This window comes from Solea senegalensis, linkage group LG1 (assembly GCF_019176455.1).
Source record: "Solea senegalensis isolate Sse05_10M linkage group LG1, IFAPA_SoseM_1, whole genome shotgun sequence".
NCBI lineage: Eukaryota > Metazoa > Chordata > Actinopteri > Pleuronectiformes > Soleidae > Solea > Solea senegalensis.
The window spans coordinates 32,320,770-32,344,752 of record NC_058021.1 but is presented as its reverse complement, the minus strand read 5'-3'; the positions used below and the strand labels follow the sequence as shown (position 1 = coordinate 32,344,752).

The window sequence follows — 23,983 nt, the reverse complement described above, 5'->3', positions numbered from 1 at the left end:
TCGTCAGTCCGCAGAATATTGTCCCAAAAGACTTCAGGGATCATTGAGATGGTTTTTTTGGCAAAAGTGAAACAAGCCTTTTCTGTTCTTTTAGGTCAGCAATGGTTTTGGCCTTGGAACTCTGTCTCTTTCTTATGGTTGAGTCATGAACACTGACCTTTAAATGAGATGAGTGAGGCCTGCAGTTCTTTAGAGGTTGTTCTGGGTTCTTTTGTGACCTCTTGGGGTAATTCTTGTAGGCCGGGCCACTCCTGGGAAGGTTCCTCACTGTTCTATGTTTTCTCCATTTGTGAATAATGGCCCTCACCGTGGTTCGCTGGAGTCCCAAAGCTTTAGACTTCACTTTGTCTGACACGTTCTTAATTCAACAGTTTTCCTCCCGTCAACCTTGTACAGTGTACTTAGTGACTCTTAGTGACTGAAACATCCAGTTCAGCTCCTAGTTGTTTAGACACGCCCTGACTGTGTAATTGCAGACGTGCATGTGTTCTATCTCTGTATTTGTGCTTGTATTGCCATAGGCTTTTTTACATGCAAGGTGGTTGTTGTCACACACAGGCCAGGGCACAGGCTTGCATAAGGCTTGCATTTTGTGGCATGCTGTGTAGCTGAGGTTGTCATTATTCTCCCTGTCTCTGTCTAGGTGCATTGTTGTGCTGAACCATATAGTAATTTTTTGTGTGTGTGTCTGTTCTGTTCTCAGTTCAATGAAGACACTGAGGCGAGCGGTGCAAACTGTGCTGTTGAAGCACCCACCTCTCCGTTGTTGCCTGTTAAATTCTTCAGCCAAGAGAAATGACCGACCCATCATCGGTAAGTCCATGTCATCTTTGTTATGTTATACCATCGTGCACTGCCGCGTTTTAATTCACGCTAAACTTCAAAGGTGTCATGGCTCAGGAAGCTGCTTTTCCTAAACCCAACCGGACGTCTTATATTTATGCCAATCATGTGAAGTTCCTGGAGTCGGCGGGAGCCCGAGTCGCCCCAGTCAAGTAAGTAGTTGAATTACATGACAGTGTCAACGGTGACACCTTGCTCAGGCATGTGTGACTTGGAACGTTTACTTCCACTCCATTTGTACAGGATGAACCAGACTGTGGAGGAGTACGAGAGACTGTTCAACTGCATTAACGGGTAAATAGAGAAATTGACTGGCAGGGATATCAAGTGTGGTATACCCCAAGGCTCAGTACTCGGACCGATTCTTTTCATTTTGTACATGAATGATATTTGCAAAGGATGAAATTTGTGCTTTTTTTTTTGCTGATGATACTAATGCTGTTTGTTCTGGAGAAACCCGAAACGCAAAAAACCCAAAAAGTTCCAACATTCCTTTCGTCAGTCCGCAGAATATTGTCCCAAAAGACTTCAGGGATCATTGAGATGGTTTTTTTAGCAAAAGTGAAACAAGCCTTTTCTGTTCTTTTAGGTCAGCAATGGTTTTGGCCTTGGAACTCTGTCTCTTTCTTATGGTTGAGTCATGAACACTGACCTTTAAATGAGATGAGTGAGGCCTGCAGTTCTTTAGAGGTTGTTCTGGGTTCTTTTGTGACCTCTTGGGGTAATTCTTGTAGGCCGGGCCACTCCTGGGAAGGTTCCTCACTGTTCTATGTTTTCTCCATTTGTGAATAATGGCCCTCACCGTGGTTCGCTGGAGTCCCAAAAATTTAGACTTCACTTTGTCTGACACGTTCTTAATTCAACAGTTTTCCTCCCGTCAACCTTGTACAGTGTACTTAGTGACTCTTAGTGACTGAAACATCCAGTTCAGCTCCTAGTTGTTTAGACACGCCCTGACTGTGTAATTGCAGACGTGCATGTGTTCTATCTCTGTATTTGTGCTTGTATTGCCATAGGCTTTTTTACATGCAAGGTGGTTGTTGTCACACACAGGCCAGGGCACAGGCTTGCATAAGGCTTGCATTTTGTGGCATGCTGTGTAGCTGAGGTTGTCATTATTCTCCCTGTCTCTGTCTAGGTGCATTGTTGTGCTGAACCATATAGTAATTTTTTGTGTGTGTGTCTGTTCTGTTCTCAGTTCAATGGAGACACTGAGGCGAGCGGTGCAAACTGTGCTGATGAAGCACCCACCTCTCCGTTGTTGCCTGTTAAATTCTTCAGCCAAGAGAAATGACCGACCCATCATCGGTAAGTCCATGTCGTCTTTGTTATGTTATACCATCGTGCACTGCCGCGTTTTAATTCACGCTAAACTTCAAAGGTGTCATGGCTCAGGAAGCTGCTTTTCCTAAACCCAACCGGACGTCTTATATTTATGCCAATCATGTGAAGTTCCTGGAGTCGGCGGGAGCCCGAGTCGCCCCAGTCAAGTAAGTAGTTGAATTACATGACAGTGTCAACGGTGACACCTTGCTCAGGCATGTGTGACTTGGAACGTTTACTTCCACTCCATTTGTACAGGATGAACCAGACTGTGGAGGAGTACGAGAGACTGTTCAACTGCATTAACGGGTAAATAGAGAAATTGACTGGCAGGGATATCAAGTGTGGTATACCCCAAGGCTCAGTACTCGGACCGATTCTTTTCATTTTGTACATGAATGATATTTGCAAAGGATGAAATTTGTGCTTTTTTTTTTGCTGATGATACTAATGCTGTTTGTTCTGGAGAAACCCGAAACAAAAATAAAGTTATTTGGAAGACGTGAAAATAATAATAACATCAAAGTTCAAATGACGATAGACAATGTGATTATGATTAGAGTGGAACAAAACCTTGACAGGATAAATGCTTCTTGCCCCACTTGCCCTGTACTGAGGGTGTATACCCACAAACACTCCCCTCTGTCAGGGCTGATAGTTTTGCTTGACGGAGCCTGGTTTCAGGTTCTCTTCACAAATACCAAACAGAGTTTGTTTGGTTTTTTTTGTTAAGGGTCCTCTTCCCCGGCGACCCCGTTTGTCCCATCTCGTCTGCTTACGCAAGGTCCGCAAAAATCTTTTATGAGCTTGCTATTGAGGTAAATTTACACCTTTGTCTTTTTAATTTACCAGCTTGAAGTTTGTTGATGTTGTGTAAAGGTTGCATACTGTGATGTGATGTTTCAGGCAAACAGGAAACATGACTATTTCCCAGTGTATGGCATCTGTCTGGGATTGCAGATACTGTGTGACTTGATAAGCGGAAAAGACTTATTCACGATGACGGAGACAAAGGGTGTGTTGTTGCCTCTCAACCTCACCGAAGGTACGGCCTTTTATTTCTAGCATGTACACATTGTGATAACTTATTAGCAGAGGTTTGATGTCTGTGTTTTACATCTTTACTATGCTAACGCTAACGTTTTTATTTTACGATTCAAACAAATCCTTGGTATCAGATTTTACAAAATACAGTCAAGTCAAACAACAGTGTTGCCTGTATATCTTAAATAAATCCCCTAAACACAGTCAGAAAAAAAACATGTACGGCCAAATAATCATATAGACAAAGGGATCAAATAAAAGTAAATATCTGTCTGATGATGCCTTCTTTGCATTAACTGGATAAATGTGTGTATGTATATTTAATTATAACATTATTGCTCATCTCTAGATGCCAAAGGCAGCCGGATGTTCAGTGGCTTCCCAGATGAACTCATGAAAGATCTGGCCTCTGAGCCGCTGTCACAACACGCGCACAAGTGGAGTCTGGTGTTATCTGTAAGTTTGTTTTTTTTTAAACACATATTCTAGCACATTTAACTTGCAGCGCTGTGCACATAAAGAAATGGACCAAAAAGGTGTATGTGCTTATGTTACCTGTCAGATCGTGACTTATGAAACAAAACAAAACAAATAAAAAATACATTCACCTCTGTGCCTTTGTGCCCAGCCATGGAAAAACCAGGAATAAGTCTCCCGTGTTATTCATGTCAACTCCCGAGTTATTTACAGATTCTGAAAGTGTGATTTCTAAGCTTTGCAACATCCGACAAGGGCACATCATTCGGGCATTTGAATGTACGCACTCCTCAAACTCCTTGAGGGAGAATTTTAGCCTCAAAGATTTACACCTTTTGGGAGCCAAGAGACCGTATCAGTGTCAGTGACGACTGATATCTGTTTGCTCACGGGACAGAAACTATTGCAGTAGTTTGAACAGTAGTTATCAATAGCAGACCTAGGGACCCCAAGGGTTCTATGAAGAGGTGCCAGGGGGTTCCCAGAGAAAAATAAAACATAAAAAAAAAGGTAATATACTGAAGAGTTAGAAGGATCAGCGACAGAATTGTATGTACAGTTTTATCTGATGTACAGTTATTCCTCTGTTTCTTTCAGAGTTACAACTCAAATGAGAAATTGAAGACGTTCTACAAAATTCTCACCACGAGTACAGACGGGAAAGTTGAGTTTGTGTCCACGCTGGAAGGTACGCTTTAACGCCGCGTCACATTTTTTGTCTCACTCACATTCACAGTTATTCACAGTCAAATCCTCTTTGTTCCCCCCTTTTTTTTCCCCCTGCAGCGTACGATTACCCAATTTATGCCACTCAGTGGCACCCGGAGAAAAGTGCGTTTGATGGCACAGAGCCTCACATTGCACACTTTCCCTCAGCGGTCATGACCACGTACTACATCGCGGAGTTCTTTGTTGAAGAAGGTACAAAAAGGAATTTTTTTTTTTTGTACATTAACGAGTTGTTTTTGATGTATTTATCTTGTACTGTTTTCTCTCCCTGCTGCAGCCCGGAAGAACTTCCACAGATTTGCATCAAAGGAGGAGGAGAGGAAGGCGCTGATATACAACTACTCTCCTGTTTACACTGGGCCAGCGTCTGGCTTTAAGCAACTCTATTATTTTTTCTGATATACTAAAACATCATAAGATACTTTATTTATCCCTCGTCGGGGGAAATTCACTTGAAATTAGACAACACAAAACAAGCAAGGGATTAAATTAAGGTAAAACAGGAAGACTTTGTGCATCATGTACAAGAACAAGTTCTGGGCATTACATACATTGAATAATATTAATTTAATAATATAAATATAATACCTAATAATATAAATAAATATTGCAGACTCCATGAAGAATATAATTTAAAGAAAATTAAACATCTAACAACAAATCTTTCTAAACAAAATGGAAAATGGAAAATAACCAAAATAAGGCTCATTTGTGTTCAAGATGTGAATATTAATGACTTTTGTAAACTCCATTCACTGTGATACTGCACTTCCATCAAAGATCTCTGATCCCTTTCGCTCGTAAACACAATTTCCACGTCTCCCCTTACACATTCTTTGCAGAATGCAAAGACGCTCAACGTGCTTTACATCACAGAATAAAAGCGAGACATTACAATGACAAGAGATAAAAGTGTGATTTGCCAATAAAATGTACCCATTTATTCTTGTATGTCAAGTGCACTTCAAGTGCTGCAGTTAACAATAATATTTTCAGGCCTGATTGAAATGAGCTCACAGTGTGAGGTTTGTTCCACAGATGAGGAGCACAACAACTGAACGCTGCTTCACTTTGTTTGAATCTACCAGATCATCAAACTTTAGCCATTGGACTATTAATGAGTGATTAAGAGTGATTAGTAGTAGTAGTATCGTTTCCTACTAATCACGATACTACTGGAAATGTAGTACATGCAGTCAGGCATGGGAAAAAATACCAAATACCCAATTACGATCAAAATAAACGACTGCATTTTTGTTTTGTCAAAATACTAAAAAAAAAAAAATCAGGATCAAGGAACTCAGAAATTGAATTTTGAAGTTTGTATTTGACAGTATTCAAAAAAAAAAGTACATGACATTGAAGTTATTTCTCAAATTCAGCTTTATATAACAGGAAGGAATCTCTGACAGAACCAAATCCCTGCGTCAGTAAGCACACGGGACCAAACTGAGGCTGTATTTTTATTCATTTTCATCACTTTCTTGCACAGATATGGTGAAACATGACTGCGTTTCTGAACTATTCCTTTCATGGGGCATCATTTTATCTCCCCAAGTCTTGATTACTTTATATTTTTATATATTTTAATAAAAGAAGGAAAAGAAAAAGTTTCAGGTGTTTTTCCCAATGTTTGTTTTGAGGTAACACACACACACACACACACACCTGTCTTCCCTGTTATTCTGTCCACAGACAAGATAGATAGTCTTTTGTGTTTGCCAGTAATTCATGTTTTTTTTTGGAACTCCCCTGGTTTATGGGTACAAAACCTTTCCTAGTTTGAACTACAGTATGAGTTAATGTCTCCAATTGTCCCACAGTGAGCGTCACTCTGTGTGTTCGTGCTTTGGCTGCTGTTACGTTGCGTGGTTGTCATGAAGAACCGGTCTGGGCCGCGTGTTACCTCAAGGGCGTCGTTACATTCCCGACGCTCTTCTTGGGTGTGCGATTGGCATCCAGTGTAGCACAGATGCAAGAACCGAACCAGACGCTGTGGAAATCCTGTCGGGGTTCTTGTTGGAATCATTAGCTGCATCTGAGCGGACGTGTTGTATCGATGGAGGCGCTCAGACGATCAGTGAGAAGCTTAAAGTTCCCAAACCAGTTGTGTTTGCGATTTAAATCTTCAGCCAAGAGAAATGACAGACCCATCGTCGGTAAGTCCATGTTGTTATCTTTATGTTATGTTATACCACGTTGGGTACTTCCATATTCAAAAAAAAAACAAAAAAAAAAAGCTAAGTTTGAGCCATGGGTCAACGTTAAAATTGTATGATTATGCTTTTATTTATCAAAGGTGTCATGGCTCAAGAACTTACTTTTCCCAAACCGAACCGGACGTCTTACCTGTATGCCTCTCATGTGAAATTCCTGGAGTCGGGAGGAGCGAGAGTTGTCCCTGTCATGTACGTATCACTTCATCGTCGGGCGACTTTACATTCTCAGAATATTTCTGCGTAAGCGACTTGTGGTTAACATTGCTTACAGGATAAACCAGACTGTGGAGGAGTACGAGAGACTGTTCAACTGCATCAACGGGTAAGTAATTGCGTCGAGGTGAAATGGTTAAATCATCGGGCCGCTTACGGAGAGAATTCTGCTCCTTTATTGTTCAATCAAATAGAATAGATTTGAAACCAAAAAAGAGATTTGAGATTGAAACAGAACAGAAAAAAAAAATGCGAGAACATATTTCTTCAACTTCAATCAAAACTAATGTTTGTAAGTAAAAACATACGACCATTTTGCTTTCAAAAACTGCACTCGATGGGCGGGGCCTACGCTGGTGTATGAGAGAAGAGTTTCTATTGGTTGGTTTGACCTGACTCCACCTCCAGCTCCGTCTTCCGCATTACACCCACTTCTCCCTTGTGCTGCGCTGCTTGGAGGTAAGCCTGTTGCTCTTGAAACGTTAACCATAAGTAATACATTGTGCTATATATCGTTGGCTACAGCCTGCTGTACATTCACAACAACAACAACAACAACAACAACAACACAAGTAATGAAATATAATGCCCTGCTGCTGCAAGCACACTGACTAGCAGCAACATCGATGCCTCTGCTAGTCACGGCATGAGCAGAGTAACTGATGACTGAGTGAATTACAGGGCTGTGATTTCAACATTTATTTAGTGTTTCATGATACTCGCGGTGCCAAAACGTCATGGTTCCTACACAGCGGCACTACCACGGATCACTAAACTACCGCTGAACACGGTGCCAGTTTCCACTGTGTCGCAGGTTCTCACTACAGCTGTTCTAATGTCAACAAACACACGTGGGCGAATCATTGAACAAGTTCACGCACATGTTTCTAACCAGCCAGCATTACTGGTCTATACAGGAGCAGCTGAGTCAGACGGTCCTTAATCAACTGTTAAGACCTTATATGCTGTGCTCTGATCACATTACATTGTTATATGCCTTCACTCTACACATTATGATTTCAAATGTTTTTTGAAATAAAATAAAGTGTAATACTCTGAAGTGCTTGTGGTGATGCCACCATCTCTTTTTTGTTATGTTACTTTATTTTTTAGATGTGTCTTTCTTGTTGCAGGAATCGATGCGACAGCAGCTTCTGTACAGAGTCCGGGACAGACTGACTTAGATCGAACAGCTTCCATATCTTCACAGCCTTGGCTGTAGGCATTTGACCTCTGGAGAGTGCTCTTTTCTTGCCTCGGAAGAATCCAGGGAAAGACCTGTGTGATTGTAGAAAAATAATGTAATTAGTTCCGACTTAAAGTAAGCCAACTGTCAAGCCACATGCACCACATTCACGTACCAGAGAAAATAATACAGATCCACAAATTAAACCACATAACCCAAATCAGCAGCTCCATCATTGCGCTACCATCATGGCAAAGCCAGAGTAATGTAATTCGTTCTACCTGAATAATCCCATAGTATTAATGGTGAAATTGCAGCTACAGTATAATGTCTACAGTAGAAACAATGTAGAAAAAGTAGTAAAAATGTGCAGTGTTAAAAGCCTAACTTGGTCATGTTCCCTCCACATGAAGAGAAGAGAGTGATCCTGATAAAATGCATGTAACGTGAAAATGTGCATGGATGCAAAACTGTCTACCTGGCCACAGAGTCGATGACTCTGTCCCTGTCCCTGACTCAGTCACTGACTCTGTACATGTCCCTGACTCTGTCCCTGTCCCTGACTCTGTACATGTCCCTGACTCAGTCCCTGACCCCGTCCCTCGTCCCCTGACTCTGTCCCTGACTCCTGTCCCTGACTCCCTGTCCCTGACTCTGTCCCTGACCTGATGTCCCTGACACTGTCCCTGACTGTACATGTCCCTGACTCAGACTGTTCACTGACAGTCCCTGACTCCAGTCCCCGACTGACTCAGTCCCCTGACTCTGTCCCTGACTCTGTCCCTGACTCTGTCCCTGTCCCTGACTCTGTGCATGTCCCTGACTCTGTCCCTGACTCTGTCCATGTCCCTGACAGTCCCTGTCCCTGATTGTCCCTGTCCCTGACTCTGTCCATGCCCCTGACTTTAATTGGGCATTGCCCTTGAAATCAGAGACAGGAGGTGTCTGGCCATCTCCGTGGCTTCACATGCATCATACTGGAAAGGCATGTCACATGTATGGACATTGGTAAAAGGACATCTGTACATTACAGTACATAACAGTACAATGCATTACTGTCACTGAGACTGTACAGAAACAAATTAAGCAATGACTTACCCTAGCTTGTGACTGCTGTTGGTTTTCCATTCGGGCATTAAAAGAAAAACGGACATATTACTTTGACAGTATTTATGTAACATTGCATAACAATAAAAGTCATGGTCAATAAAAAACAACAGCGAATGAAGATCAATGTTCCCAATGATTCTGTAGATCCATTCCATAGTATAACAAACACATAAATCTGAGTTTGGTAATGTGCGTGAATTTTTAAAGGCGACATAGACCGGAAGCTCCAATTAACGCTGCATTTGTGTGCGTATCTGCGTCATGACCTCGTTTATGAAACCCTAAAGTTTCAGAACAAACAGTTCAGCCACTGCTGAGAAAATAGTGTTGTATTGTTTTCCTGGGCTCTGCGAAGCGGATCGGCACTTCCTTAATTTGATGTCGTGATCAGAAATCCTCACCACTCCTCTCACCACCGTAGCGCCTCCTGGTGCGGGCACTAGTCCGGGCACATCCGGTTGCGTACATTCAACCGCAGAAGAAGAAGATCTACTCTTGTTGTAGCTGCTGAGATGCAGAGCATCCACCGTGCCAGAGGGGGAGCTGTGTATCTGAAAGCTGGCCTATCTATTACGTCACTTCCAGGTACCTGGCCAATCACAGGACAGTGGGAAAGCTCTCGTTGGCTGGCCAATCACAACACAGTCCACGTTCTGGGGGTGTGGTTTTGGTCTGAAACAGCGTGGCTGACGAGAGCATCAGTGAGGAGATATTTTGATCGGCTCGTTTGCAGCGACTAGGAGGTTTTTAATCATGAAAACAAGTTAATATATGTAAGTAGACCTCCATAACTAACATATATGTGTGATACAAGCATTCGATGTCGCCTTTAAATGATTCGCCACGTGTGTTTGTTGACATTAGAACAGCTGTAGTGAGAACCCACGACACAATGGAAACTGGCACCGCGTTCAGCAGTAGTTTAGTAATCCACGGTAGTACTGTTGTGTAGGAACTGTGACGTTTTGGCACTGCGAGTACCATGCAACACTAAATGTTGAAATCACAGCCCTACGTTGTATACGCCTCCCTGTAATTCACTCACTCATCAGTTACTCTGCTCATACCGTGACTAGCAGAGACAGCAGCAGCAGGGCATTATAATTCATTACTTGTGTTGTTGTTGTTGTTGTTGTTGTTGTGAATGTACGGCAGGATGTAGCCAACGATATATAGCGCAATGTATTACTTATGGGAAATGTTTCAAGAGCAACAGGCTTACCTCCAAGCAGCGCAGCACAAGGGAGAAATGGGTGTAATGCGGAAGACGGAGCTGGAGCTGGAGCCAGGTCAAACCAACCAATAGAAACTCTTCTCTCATCCACCAGCGTAGGTCCCACCCATCGAGTGCAGTTGAATTCGCAAGCAAAGAGGACTGATTTATAAGCAAAATGGTTGTATGTTTTTACTTACAAACATTAGTTTTGATTGAAGTTGAAGAAATATTTTTTGGTTTCAAATCTATTCTATTTGATTGAACAATAAAGGAAGAGAATTCTCTCCATAGCTGCTGTGCAAGAATATGCTTTGCTCTCCATTTGCTGTGCTATCACCAGAATTTACACACATCCGTGTAACTGACGACAACAAAATTAAATTAAAACTCGTCTTCCTATTTTTTTTCTCCCGCCCGGCAGCTCCATCTTCAACATCATCTGTGCAGTATAATCACTGTCCCTCCTCCTCTGCCTGTGACCAAACCATCTTGACGTTCTCACTTCTCCAAACCGTTCAACCTGAGCTGTCCCTCAAATATGCTCATTTCTCATCCTGTCCATCCTGGTCCCTCTCAACAGACATCTCTACTAACCTTTATTCCTCCGCTCTCTTCAGTGCAGACCTCCACCTCTCCAGGTTCTCTTCCACCTGTCCTCTCCTCTCACCGCAGATTACAATATTATCTGCAAACAACAGAGTCCATGGAGACTCCTGCCGGACCTCATCTATCAACCCGTCCGTCACAGTTGCAGACGAGAACAAGCTCGGAGCTGATCCTTGGCGTAATCCCACTTTCATCTCACCACTGCAAACACCCTCGCATACTTCTCTGCCACTCCCCACTTGATCTTCACTTTTTTCCTTTACTTGTCCCCCTTCCTCTGGGATTTTCTTGCTCTCCGTGACTGTGTTCAACAATCTGGACCAAAGACATCTCCATACCTCCACAGGTATGTCGTCTGTACCAACTGCCTTTCCGCTACTCATTCTCTTCACAGCGGAACCTCACTTCCTCCTTACTAATCCTCTGCACTTCCCAAGGCACGAGTTCCTCTCCATCTGTCCTCCTCTCTCTCATTTTCCTCATTCATCAGCTCCTCAAAGTCCTTAATCACTCTAACCTGCTGAACCTCCTTCCCACGTCTCTCTGTCTAGTCAATCGATACAAGTATTTGTCTCCTTCCAGAGTGTCTCTTACACAACTCATGATAAGCCTTTTTCTCTCGAGAGACTTCCAGTACTCCTGACCACCTTCTTTATCTCCCTGGCTGTCCCACGTTTTTTCCTTTGCCATCCTGTCAAAAGAAAGGCTTTTTGTTCCAACCACCCTGTCCTGTGGGTGTATACACACAAATGAATGTCCCCTTAGTCAGGTCTGATAGTTTTGCTTGACAGAGCCGGACACAACATTCTGCTTTCATGAAGACCAAACAACAACAAACATGGCCAAAATTTCCTCTCTGTACATCTTCTGACGTTATGTTTGTGTTTTTTTCAGGGTCCTGTTACCGGGCGGACCCGTTTGCCCCATGTCATCTGCTTACGCGAGGTCTGCAAAGATCTTTTATGAGCTTGCTATCGAGGTAAATTTACGTCTTTTTTTTTTTTTTTCCACAAGTTACCCACTTGAAATTTGAGTTTGTTAATGTTGCTCCAGGTTTCATATGGTCTGTGACGTTTCAGGCGAATAAGAAAGGCGACTATTTCCCCGTGTGGGGCACCTGTCTGGGATTACACATGCTGTCTTATCTGACAAGTGGAGAAGACTTACTGATCGTGACCAACACAAAGGGTGTATTATTGCCTCTGACCTTCACTGACGGTATGGCTTTTGTCTTGATATGTACAATACTTATTCATACAGAGGCAGGTTTAAATCTTTACTGTAATCCAAAAGTTATTTATGTCGGGTTTGAAACTGAACGAGCTCATCTCCGAAGTTAAAGCTATCTAAGCATGATGAATAGACTACCAGATGGGGAAGTAGCAATGTTTGCTGAGTTTTAATGCTAACATCATTTAAACGAGTACAAATGGGCACGATCATTTACATAAGGTGCAAATCGCCAAAATGGACACCAAAATGGCCGACTTCATATTGAGTTGAGGCCATGGTTACGGTCGACTTTTTTGTTCGTCTTGGTCTATAACATCTTCCCACCAAGTTTAGGGAAATTGATGCAACTCAGTTTTGCCTCACATTAGGGAGGCGCTTTAGAGCCCTTGAGCCACGCACATGTCCGGGAACTATGCCCATATCGCATTTTCACCAGACCTGACCTCCATGCAAAGTTTCAAGAGATTTTATGCCCGTTAACCCCTCACAAATGACCGCAAATCCACAGATATAATAATAACGTGAAGGATAACAATAGGTTCCTCGCACAAAGTTGTGCCAGGAGCCATTTCGGCCCCTGCCATTCGTGCTCAGGGCCTAATATTACTACTATAACTTTATTTTTCATCTCCAAGATGCCAAAGAAAGCCCGATGTTCAGGGGCTTCACAGAGGAACTCATGAAAGAACTGGCCTCTGAGCCGCTGTCACAACACGCACACAGGTGGAGTCTGGCGTTATCTGTAAGTCATTCCTTACTGTTACGATTTTCCATCAAAAAACCGCCAAAGATTGCAACCTTCCTCTGTTTCTTTCAGACTTTCAACTCAAATGAGAAACTGAAGAAGTTCTACAAAGTTCTGACCACGAATAAGGACGGAGAAGTTGAGTTTGTTTCCACAATGGAAGGTAAGTTTAACGTGACATCACATGTACAGTATCTGCTCCCATTCCAGGTCAAACAAAGCATCCCATTAAATTCAGCATATTCTCTGTTCACCTTTCCCGCAGCCTATGATTACCCGATTTATGCGATTCAATGGCACCCAGAAAAAAATGCATTTGAATGGACAAAGCCTGCTATTGCACACTGTCCCTCAGCAGTCAAGACCACGTTCCACATAGCAGAGTTCTTTGTTGGCGAAGGTACGAAGAGTGCAGCATTATTATTTTTTTTGGTGCTTCTTTTAAATAGTAGCTGCACAATAAAAAAAGGGTTTTTAATCTTGATGTCATGTTATTGTTTTCTTCTCCCTGCTGCAGCCAGAAAGAACTTCCACAGATTTGAATCAGAGGAGGAGGAGAGGAAAGCGTTGATATACAACTACTCTCCTGTGTACACTGGGCCTGTGTCTGGCTTTGAGCAAACCTATTATTTCTGCTGATGACGCTGAAAACATCACAATGGAAATATTACAGTAAAACAGTGTTAAATGTTGCCATTATGTTCTGCTGCCTTTAAGTGGCCCCAAAAAAATACGAATAAAAAACGATAAAATGTCTATTTTTCTTTGCTTCACTCAACAGTTACTGAAGTTACTGAATCACTTCCCTGATTCAGCATGTCCAACGTTATATAGAAACGGTTTTCTGTTTTGAAGCTTGTCAGTTATCATTTTCCAAAAGTGTTAGTCTCTATGGCTAGTTTCAGGTTATCGTCACTGAATCACTGAATTGTTTTGTAAAATACGTTCCCATTTAGAGGAAAAAAGTACGACATGTTCAGGTGGACAGCGGTGTGATTCACAGCTGGTAGCAGGTGACGCCAAATTGTGATTCATGAGGCTGGTTGCCACTTGATTCTTCGGTTTAGTTTTTTGGTTGTTACACATTTACATTTAAGCTTTTAGCAAACGAGGAATAAGCTACATAGAAGAAGTCTTGGAAAGAACTCCACCAGGTAGGAACAGTGGACTGACAGAGGGTGAGATTAGCAGACGCGGATCCAAGTGCAGAAGGAGATTGGAGATGCAGATGCAGGGTAGGGGGGTAAGGTAAGTGCTGGGACAGAAGATGCTTTTGGAAAAGCTGGGGCTTCAAGAGCTACTTGAAGATAGACAGGGACGTCCCCTGTTCTTGTAGCGATTGGTAGGTCATTCCATCAGCTTGGAACGCACAAAAAGAGTCTAGGGGTAACATAAGCCTTTAGCAGAGCATTCAAGCAGGTGGGAGCAGACCCATGAAGCACTTTGTAGGCTAGCATCAGTGATTTGAATTTGATGCGGGCGGCTAGGGGTAGCTCAACGAACAGAGGGGTGACGTGTGCCCTTTTAGACTGATTGAAGACCAGAAGCATCAGCCAATTGTTTTTTATGTAGCGTGGGTGTTACGTGCAGGACATCCTTATCCTGCGTTCTACTGTGTGTTCTACTTTTTTCCACAGATGCCTAGGACTGGTGCCTGTTTTGGGGGTTAATGGTGTCTTGTTTCTCCTTTTGTGAGTCAAGCAGCTACTCTCAGAGCAGCTCACTTTAGTTTAAAGGTGACATAGAATGCTTGTATCACACATATATGTTAGTTATGGAGGTCTACTTACATATATTAACTTGTTTTCATGATTACAAACCTCCTAATTGCGGCAAACGAGCCAATCTCTCCTCACTGACGCTCTCGTCAGCTGCGCTGTTTCAGACCCAAACCACACTCCTAGAATGTGGACTGTGTTGTGATTGGCCAGCCAACGAGAGCTTTCCCACTGTCCTGTGATTGGCCAGGTACCTGGAAGTGATGTAATAGATAGGCCAGCTCTCAGATACACAGCTCCCCCTCTGGCACGGTGGATGCTCTGTATCTCAGCAGCTACAACGAGAGTAGATCTTCTTCTTCTGCGGTTGAATGTACGCACCCGGATGTGCCCGGACTAGTGCCCGCACCAGGAGGCGCTACGGTGGTGAGAGGAGTGGTGAGCATTTTTGATGACGACATCAAATTAAGGAAGTGCCGATCCGCTTCGCAGAGCCCAGGAAAACAATACAACACTATTTTCTCAGCAGTGGCTGAACTGTTTGTTCTGAAACGAGGTCATGGCGCAGATACACACACAAACGCAGCGTTGATTGGAGCTTCCGGTCTATGTGGCCTTTAATAAAAAATACTAAACATTTAAAAAAATCACTTTCAAATTTCACTTATTTTTACTCCCATCATCCCCTGGACTTTACAGGGTATAACAGAGGATATTTTGATCCAGGATGAGCAGTGAGATTAAAGCTGTTTAGTGTTGAGCAGTTGTGTTGGGTGGATGCAATGTGGTATGAGGGTTTGTAACATTCCTGAGTCTGCCTGGGCACATTGTTCCGACATGTAGCACAGTTGCATTTACCATGAGGCGAATGCTTTAGCTGTATCTAACCAGGAGTGTTGTACCAGCCGGATCAATGGAGGCGCTAAGACGAGCAGCGAAAAGTGTGATATTTAAAAACCAGTTGAGGTTCAAGTCTTCAGCCAAGAGAAATGACAGACCCATCATCGGTAAGTTACTGTTGTAGTTGAGAGGTGTAGTGGCAACTGAACCAAAATGGCTGTAACAGGAGTTCACTCCTTACGCTTATCCGTGTACAGGTCGCAAGACCAGTGAGGCCCAGACACTGCTCTCCCCAACCACCCCACCTTACCCAGCTCTGCTGGTGGGACACTGAGGCGTTCCCAGGCCAGACGAGAGGTATAATCTCTCCAGTGTGTCTTGGGTCTGCCCTGGGTCCTCCTTCTGGTTGGGCATGCCCAAAACACCACCCCAGATAGAAGTTCAGGGCACATCCTAACTTAGATGCCTGAACCACCTGAATTGGGTCCTTGTGATGTGAAGGAGCAGTGGCTCGACTCTGAGCCTTGGCCGACTGTCCACTCTCCTCACCCTATCTACACCCTGGTACAGCGTCTGCATCACTGCAGAGGCTGTCCCAATCCGCCTGTCAATCTCTCGCTCCACTTTCCCCTCACTCTTGAACAAGACCCTGAGATAGTTAAACTTCTAGACTTAGGGAAGTGGGCAATCCACCTTTCTCTGGCTGAGTACCATGGCTTCAGATTTAGAGGTGCTGATCCTCACTCCAACCGCTTCACACTCAGCTGGTCGCTGTTTGATGAAGCCAGTAGGACCACGCTATCTGCAAAATGCAGGGACAGGATCCTCTGGTTCCTTAAACCTGACATCCTCCACCACCCTGCTGCACCTAGAAATCCTTTACATGGGTATGAGTCTGAATCACTGCCAGCAATGCGGAGCAAGCTCCCTTGAGTACAGAGATCAGACCACCTGTAGCAATAAGCTGTCCACCCCTTAGTCTAGGACTACTCCCCACAGGACACCTAGGGGGACATGACCATGTATTGTCAATAACCTCTCACTTTATGTTTGTGTTTTGTTCAGGGTTTATTTCCCAGGCGGACGTGTGAGCCGCACCTCATCTGCTTATACAAGGTCTGCAAAGATCTTTTATGAGCTTGCTATTGAGGTAAATATGTGTTGTTGTTTTTTTAAAATGAATATACTAACAAGTAAACTGTGTGTTGTGAAGATGGAAAGAGTACTTTGATGAGCTGATGAATGAGGAAAATGAGAGAGGGAGAGAGAAACTAGTGCCTCAGGATGTGTCCTCTGGACAGTGAGACAGGTGCTATGCTGGATTCAAGAAGTAGAGGCAGTGAAAGTGGGTAAGATTAAATACCAGGGGGCAACCAAATGAGTGCGAAGGTTGATGTCTAACAGAGGGATAGCAGCAAAAATGAAAGCTGAGGTCTACAAGGTCTACGAAAGGTAGTGAGACGTGCTAGCAGGCCTTTTTTATAGACGGTGACACTGATTAACCGATTAAAGGAAGAAGAAGAGGACCAGCTTGAAATGTTTGTTGATGTTTGTTGAAGGTTTCATTATGTCTGTGATGTTTCAGGCAAACAAGAAAGGTGACTATTTTCCTGTGTGGGGCAACATCTAGGATTACACATACTGTGTTTTTTGACAAGACTTACTAACAGTGACTGACACAAAGGATGTGTTAATGCCTCTCACTTTCACTGATGGTATGGATTTGTCTTAATATCTATCACTTATCAAAAAAGAGACTTTTTGACACTGAAGCAGCTCATTTGGACATTTTAGGAGACTGTTTATTAAGTTTAATGTCAGATGGTTGTTGCAGGACAAAGGTGGACCTTCTTTGCATAAATGTATGATGAAACATTAATTTATTGCATAAACAAATTATAACATTATTGCTCATCTCTAGGTGCCAAAGACAGCCCGATGTTCAGGGGCTTCCCAGATGAAGTCATCAAAGATCTGGCTTCTGAGCCACTGTCACAACACGCGCACAAGTGGAGTCTGGCATTATCTGTAAGTCATTACTCTTTACTATTACGAAGAGAAAAAGGTTCTCAGTCAGACACTGTCAACAAAGCAACCGTCTTCTGTTTCTTTCAGACTTACAACTCAAATGAGAAACTGAAGAAGTTCTACAAAGTTCTTAACACAAATACGGACGGAAAAGTTGAGTTTGTGTCCACAATGGAAGGTAAGTTTAATGTGGTGTCACCTTTATCTGCACACAGTTAAATAAAACACAACATTATAGCATATTCTTTGTTCACCTTTCTGCAGCGTATGATTATCCAATTTATGCAATTCAGTGGCACCCAGAAAAAAATGCATTTGAATGGACAAAGCCTGCTGTTGCACACTGTCCCTCAGCAGTCAAGACCTCATTCCTCATGGCAGAGTTCTTTGTTTGCGAAGGTACGAAGAGTGCAGCATTACTTGGGTGCTTCATTTGAAGTCAGTTGCTGCGCAATAAAAAAAAGTGTTTTTGATGTTAATGTCTGGTGTTGTTTCCTCTCCCTGCTGCAGCCAGGAAGAACTTCCACAGATTTGAAACCGAGGAGGAGGAGCTGAAAGCGCTGATATACAACTACCCCACTGTTTACACTGCGCCGGTGTATGGCTTTGAGCAAACCTATTTTTTCTGCTGATATCCTGGAAACATTATAATGTTAATATAACAGTGAAACACGAGTTGACACGAGTCAAAATCATTTGAGTTGACAGTCCATTCAACTTGTCTCACTGACTTGTTTCAGCATTTCCAACTGTTTCACTCTTATTCTTTCCAAAGTCTGTATAAAGAAAGTTGATATGACACAATAGTTTTGTTTGCCGGTTGAAGTTTACCAGGAAATAAGGATGTCCACCAGGGTAGATTAACCACAAGGGGGCAACACTGCTGGTTTGGAAAAAACCTAAACAAAACTAAAGTAAAAAACTACATTTTAATCAAAGTTCACAAGAAAGTCTACTGTCTATCTGATAGACACTTCTACAAACATTCATAGTTGAGTACAATATGTAGTTTTGCTGTTTTACAATAGTATTTATAAGTAGTTAACTTTCTATCAACCATATAATAATGTGATTATATTTTTTGCAGTCTCCTTTTTTATGCCTCCTGTTGCCTTTTTACCTTTAAAGACAGTAACATAAAAACTACATGGGAAGTTTTTATCGTAAAAGGAGCCATTGCAGACAAGTAGTGATGAAAGTACTGAAGAAGTAGAATGCACAAGGGAGCTGCTGCAATAGGCCGCCATGTATGCATGAGGCCGTTACTGATCTTGAATCATGAGGCGTCCAAAATCTTTTAAATGACATCACTACAGGGCCACACGGTGGTGTAGTGGTTAGCACTCTCGCCTTGCTGCGAGAAGACCCGGGTTCGAGCCCCGGTTGGAACAAGGGCCTTTCTGCATGTTCTCCCCGTGTGTGTGTGGGTTCTCTCCGGGTTCTCCGGCTTCCTCCCACAGTCCAAAAACATGCAATGTGGGGATTAGGTAAATTGGACACTCTAAATTGACCATAGGAGTGAGTGTGAGAGTGAATGGTTGTTTGTCTCTAGCTGTGTGTGGCCCTGCGATGGACTGGCGAACTGTCCAGGGTGTCCCCCGCCTATCGCCCGATGTAGCTGAGATTGGCACAGCACCCCCCGCGACCCTCTGGTGGAGGATAAAGCGGTTAGATGATGACTGACTGACTGACAAAAAGAAAACTGATGATCACTGATGTTTCATAACATTGTTTGACTGGAGAAACCTGTTACTGCCAGGAATGGGCTGGTTGACAACCAGGAAGAGTTTAGTGACAACTGGAGAGACAGCTAACTGGGGTGGCATGGGTTAGCATCCCTACCCTGCACCTCCTGTGAAGGAGAACCCAAACAAGCTACAGAAAAAGCAAAGGAGGACCCCGGGAGTATGAGCACCCCAGCTGGACAGATGTAAGGTTAACGAACAACAGCAATGGACATGACGTCTGAAAAGAGAAGGATCAAGTGGCCTCAAGCCTCTAAAACATCAGAGTAGCAGACGTTTGATGAGGATGTGGTGCTGGAAGCAACAGCCAAAGGGGATGTGGAGAAGAGGCTGCAGACCATGACAACCATCATAGTGTGCATGGCAGTTGAGAGGTTCGGTGTTGAAGAAGAAAGGGGAGCCTATTGAGTTGCTGCCCAAAAGCTCTAGGGGAAGGCGGATACCGCTGACATCATGACCAGGTGCTCAAAACCATCGCAGAGAGCTTCTGTAGCGCTATCACCAACTGCTGAAGGTCCAAACTCATGAAGCAATCCATCAGCTTCATCAGCGCTGGACAGGAGCCAAAGAGAACACCTAAAGGAACATCAGGACTTCTCAACACTGCACAGCACTTGCAACTGACGGTGGACCGAGGCAGGCAACGTGGCAAAGTGTCCACAGCATGTTGTCAAGGATGTTGTTTCATGACACACACACTCAACTCAACGCACGCTTCCTCCTTGCGACACTTCCCTCAAGTGATGTTTTCCCTCATTAGAAAACATCCTCAGGTGCAAAAAAACTGGGAGGCGCCCAAACAAGGAGGAGACTGAGTTAACACAAACACAGACGCCCAATAAACCACAGCATGCCTTAGTGAGGGTGCAGTCTGAGGTTGTCATTAGATTCCTGAGTCTGCCTGTGTGCATTGTTTCCAAGTATAGCACAGTGGCAAGTACTGAACCAAATATTGTGGAAATATTTTGGGCCAGTGACACTAGGACGAGCAGCAAAAAGTAAAGTCCAGCAACATGTCTCTCCCGATGAATTCTTCACCCAAGAGAAATGACAGACCCATCATCGGTAAGTTGATCTTCTCATCTTAGGTTATACCATGTTATGAACTGTCATATGATGTGAATGGCCAGCTGAACCACCTCCTTTTTGGTGTTGTCATTTTTCAATCAGAAAATATTACTTGTTGTAATAAGGAGTTTCACTTTTGTTTTTATTTTTTTAAAGGTATCTTGGCTCAAGAAGCTACTAATCCTAAACCAAACCAGACATCTCACATGTTTGCAACTCATGTGAAATTCCTGGAGTCCGGAGGGGCAAGGGTTGTCCCTATCAAGTAAGCATCAGTTACGACCTGACTGCTTTACACACTGATGACACATGTGGTGGTGCGCACTAGTGCAGCATCTCCTAGTTTGCTAGAATTCAGTTTGGAATAGTTAGTACAAAGCCCTGTTCAGGCATGTTTGACTTCCACTTCTGTTTAAATTTGTACAGGATTCACCAGACTGTGGAGGAGTACAAGAGACTGTTTAACTCCATTAATGGGTAAATACATGTGCTGTTGTGAAACAATTACCTAAAATATCTAGTGTATAAGAATTAGAAGAATATTGGCCATTTGTTGTGCTGTCAATCTCTTTTTTACAGCACACAGATTAATAATGAATTGATTTGACTGTTTTTAAATGATTAAATATCATCTGGCTTCTTTTGCTCAGCTGATCAACATTTTCAACGACCTTTTTATCGAATAAACAGCTTCATCAATGAATCAAGAAAATGATGGACAATCTAAGTGATTACACAAAGAATCGCCAGTTGCATTAATTCTGTTCACAGAGACAGAACAAGGACATCAATATTAATCAACAAAAGTTGTGCACTGCAGCTCAAAGCGATACCTTTCAAAGCCATGAACATGTCAAATAAAATTCTCTTCCATCTTGGATTTTTCCCTATTTATATAATATTTATAAAAACATTTTGTTAATAACCTCTGACTTAATGTTTGTATTTTGTTTAGGGTCTATTTCCCAGGTGGATGTGTAAGCCGTACCTTATCTGCTTATGCAAGGACGGCTAAGATCTTTTATGTCCTTGCTATTGAGGTAAGATTTATTACTATTATGATTTTATACAAAGTCAGAAGCTTGAAGTGTTTCAGCGATTAAGGACAGAGATGGAAATGTGCTAACAAGTAAAAACAGTATTTTGAGAAGGGGGAAATAGTGCCTCAGGAAGTGCAGAGGATTAATAAGGAGGAAGTGAGGGCAGCTCTGGAGACAGTGAAGAGTGGAAAGGCCTGAGGAGATGTGGAAATGTCGAGGAGAGGAAAGCTATGGACTTTTGTCAAGATAGTTTAACACAAGAGAGAGAAGGTCAGAAGTGTCTTTGTGGATCTAGAGAAAGCTTATGATCGGGTGCTAAGAGTGGAACTGTGGTATGAAGGAGTGTGGGGTAGCAGAGTAGTATGTGAAGGTGGTGCAGGACCTGTATGAGGACAGTTGGAGTGGCAGATGGGTTCAAGGTGAAGAAGAGTGTCAGGGGTGAAACAGAAGGATGGCAGCAAAAATGAAAGACAAGCTCTAAAAGACAGAATTTAGACCTGCCATGAAGTATGGTTTAGAGACAGTGGCACTGTGTAAAAGACAGGAGGCAGAGCTGAAGATGCTGACATTTTCTTTGGGACTGACCAGGATGGACACGATTAGAAATGAGCATATTCGAGGGACAGCTCGGTTTGGAAATTAAGTAAGAGAGACAAGGTCAAGATAGTCTGGTCTCATACAGAATAGTGAGAGAGATTAAATTGGACAAAAGATGTTGAAGATGGAGCTGCCAGGCAGGAGGAAAAGGGAAGACCACAGAGAAGGTTCAGGGGAAGCCAAATGAAGAAGAGGACCAGCTTGTAATGTTTGTTGATGTCTATGGTTTCATATGTTTGTGATGTTTCAGGCAAACAAAAGAGGTGACTACTTTCCTGTGTGGGGCACCTGTCTTGGATTTCAAATCATGACTATTTTGACATGCGGAGAAGAATTATTGACAGAGACCAGGACAAATGGTGTATTATTGCCTCTGACCTTCACTGAGGGTATGGTATGGATTTGTCTTAATATCTATCACTTATCAAAAGAGACTTTTTGATGTTCTAGTAGCAGTTACAGCTGATTTGGACATTTGTAGGAGACTGTGTAATTTAGATTTTATCAATTTTAATTTTAATTTTTTCGTGACAAAGGATCTTATTTGTATGTATAAATTATAACATGAGCCACACGGTTGGTGTAGTGGTTAGAACTCTTGCCTTTGCAGCAAAAATACCCGGGTTCGAGCTCTGGTATGAACAAGGGCCTTTCTGCATGGAGTTTGCATGTTCTCCCCGTGTGTGCGTGAGTTTTCTCCGGGTTCTCCGGTTTCCTCCTACAGTCCAAAAACATGCAAAATGTGGATTAGCTAAATTGGACACTCTAAATTGACCATACGTGTGAGTGTGAGAGTGAATGGTTGTTTGTACCCTGTCCCGGGGTTGTTTGAACCCTGTCCAGGTGTACCCCGCCTATCGCCCTATGTCAGCTGGGATTGGCACAGCACCCCTCGCGAAGATTAAGTTGGTAGAAAAGGGATGGATGGATGTATGGAATTATAACATGAATGCTCTTCTCTAGATGCTAAAGACAGCCGGTTGTACAGTGGCTTCCCAGATGAAATCATCAAAGATCTGACTAATGAGCCACTGTCACAACACGCGCACAAGTGGAGTCTGGCATTATCTGTAAGTCATTCATTACTATTACAGTTAGAAAATAGTTCAGTCAGACTCTGTCAACCAAGCAACGTTCCTCTGTTTCTTTCAGACTTACGACTCAAATGAGAAACTGAAGAAGTTCTACAAAGTTCTTAACACGAATACAGATGGAGAAGTTGAGTTTGCGTCCACACTGGAAGGTAAGTTTAATGCGGCATCACCTCTATCTGCACACAGTTAAATAAAACATACAATTAAATTGAGCATATTCTTTGTTCACCTTTCGGCAGCGTATGATTACCCAATTTATGTGGTTCAGTGGCACCCAGAAAAAAGTCCATTTGAATGGTCAAACCCTGCTATTGCACACTGTCCCTCTGCAGTCAAGACCACGTTCCTCATGGCAGAGTTCTTTGTTGGTGAAGGTACGAAGAGTGCAGCATTATTTTGGTGCTTTATTTGAAGTCAGTTGCTGCATAATAAAGAGTGTTTTTGATGTTTATGTCTGGTATTGTTTCCTCTCCCTGCTGCAGCCAGGAAGAACTTCCACAGATTTGAGTCAGAGGAGGAGGAGAGGAAAGCGCTGATATACAACTACTCTCCTGATTACACTGGGCCTGTGTGTGGCTTTGAGCAAACCTATTTTTTCTGCTGATATCCTGGAAAAATTACAATGTTAATATTACAGCAAAACAATGTTAGATGTTCAGCTGCCCTAAAGTGGCCAGCAAATAATCTACAATAAAAAAGATGATTCAAAATCATTTGAGTTGACAGTCCTTTCGACTTTTCTCACTGACTTGTTTCAGCATTTCCAACTGTTTCACTCTTTTTCTTTCCAAAGTCGAAAACAAAACTAAACTAAAGTAAAAAACTACATTTAGATCAAAGTTCATGAGAAAGTCTGTCTGTCAGACACTTTTACACACATTAATTCCAAAAACGAACACCAGATGGAGA

At 42.8% G+C, this 23,983-nt stretch overlaps 4 protein-coding genes across 5 annotated transcripts; all 4 read left to right on the top strand.

Annotated features, from left to right (window-relative positions):
* The first annotated feature begins 173 nt into the window (after window positions 1-173).
* Window positions 174-6,020, top strand: LOC122768547 (gamma-glutamyl hydrolase-like). The gene is made up of 13 exons (XM_044024623.1): window positions 174-613; window positions 704-813; window positions 887-995; window positions 1,087-1,137; window positions 2,042-2,151; window positions 2,225-2,333; window positions 2,425-2,475; window positions 2,900-2,984; window positions 3,073-3,211; window positions 3,560-3,666; window positions 4,285-4,375; window positions 4,474-4,608; window positions 4,694-6,020. The coding sequence occupies exons 2-13, from the start codon at window positions 708-710 to the stop codon at window positions 4,813-4,815; spliced, it is 1,215 nt and encodes a 404-aa protein (XP_043880558.1). The 5' UTR covers window positions 174-613; window positions 704-707; the 3' UTR covers window positions 4,816-6,020.
* Window positions 6,021-6,080: 60 nt separating this feature from the next.
* Window positions 6,081-13,709, top strand: LOC122761983 (gamma-glutamyl hydrolase-like). 2 transcript variants are annotated; one of them, XM_044017260.1, is made up of 9 exons: window positions 6,081-6,575; window positions 6,716-6,824; window positions 6,907-6,957; window positions 11,861-11,945; window positions 12,046-12,184; window positions 12,835-12,941; window positions 13,017-13,107; window positions 13,210-13,344; window positions 13,462-13,709. In XM_044017260.1, exons 1-9 carry the CDS (start codon window positions 6,476-6,478, stop codon window positions 13,581-13,583), a joined length of 939 nt encoding a protein of 312 aa, XP_043873195.1. In that variant the 5' UTR covers window positions 6,081-6,475; the 3' UTR covers window positions 13,584-13,709. The 2 variants fall into 2 exon arrangements, with proteins under 2 accessions (XP_043873195.1, XP_043873125.1); XM_044017190.1 differs by lacking the exons at window positions 6,081-6,575; window positions 6,716-6,824; window positions 6,907-6,957 and adding exons at window positions 10,887-11,144; window positions 11,293-11,312.
* Window positions 13,710-15,964: 2,255 nt separating this feature from the next.
* Window positions 15,965-18,856, top strand: LOC122779010 (gamma-glutamyl hydrolase-like). Its single transcript, XM_044041193.1, has 7 exons — window positions 15,965-16,389; window positions 16,568-16,652; window positions 17,088-17,100; window positions 17,424-17,530; window positions 17,618-17,708; window positions 17,795-17,929; window positions 18,041-18,856. The coding sequence occupies exons 1-7, from the start codon at window positions 15,965-15,967 to the stop codon at window positions 18,160-18,162; spliced, it is 978 nt and encodes a 325-aa protein (XP_043897128.1). The 3' UTR covers window positions 18,163-18,856.
* Window positions 18,857-20,190: 1,334 nt separating this feature from the next.
* On the top strand, window positions 20,191-23,787 carry LOC122780799 (gamma-glutamyl hydrolase-like). The gene is made up of 9 exons (XM_044044096.1): window positions 20,191-20,340; window positions 20,500-20,608; window positions 20,770-20,820; window positions 21,299-21,383; window positions 22,231-22,369; window positions 22,944-23,050; window positions 23,133-23,223; window positions 23,314-23,448; window positions 23,557-23,787. Exons 1-9 carry the CDS (start codon window positions 20,289-20,291, stop codon window positions 23,676-23,678), a joined length of 891 nt encoding a protein of 296 aa, XP_043900031.1. The 5' UTR covers window positions 20,191-20,288; the 3' UTR covers window positions 23,679-23,787.
* The last annotated feature ends 196 nt before the right edge of the window (window positions 23,788-23,983 follow it).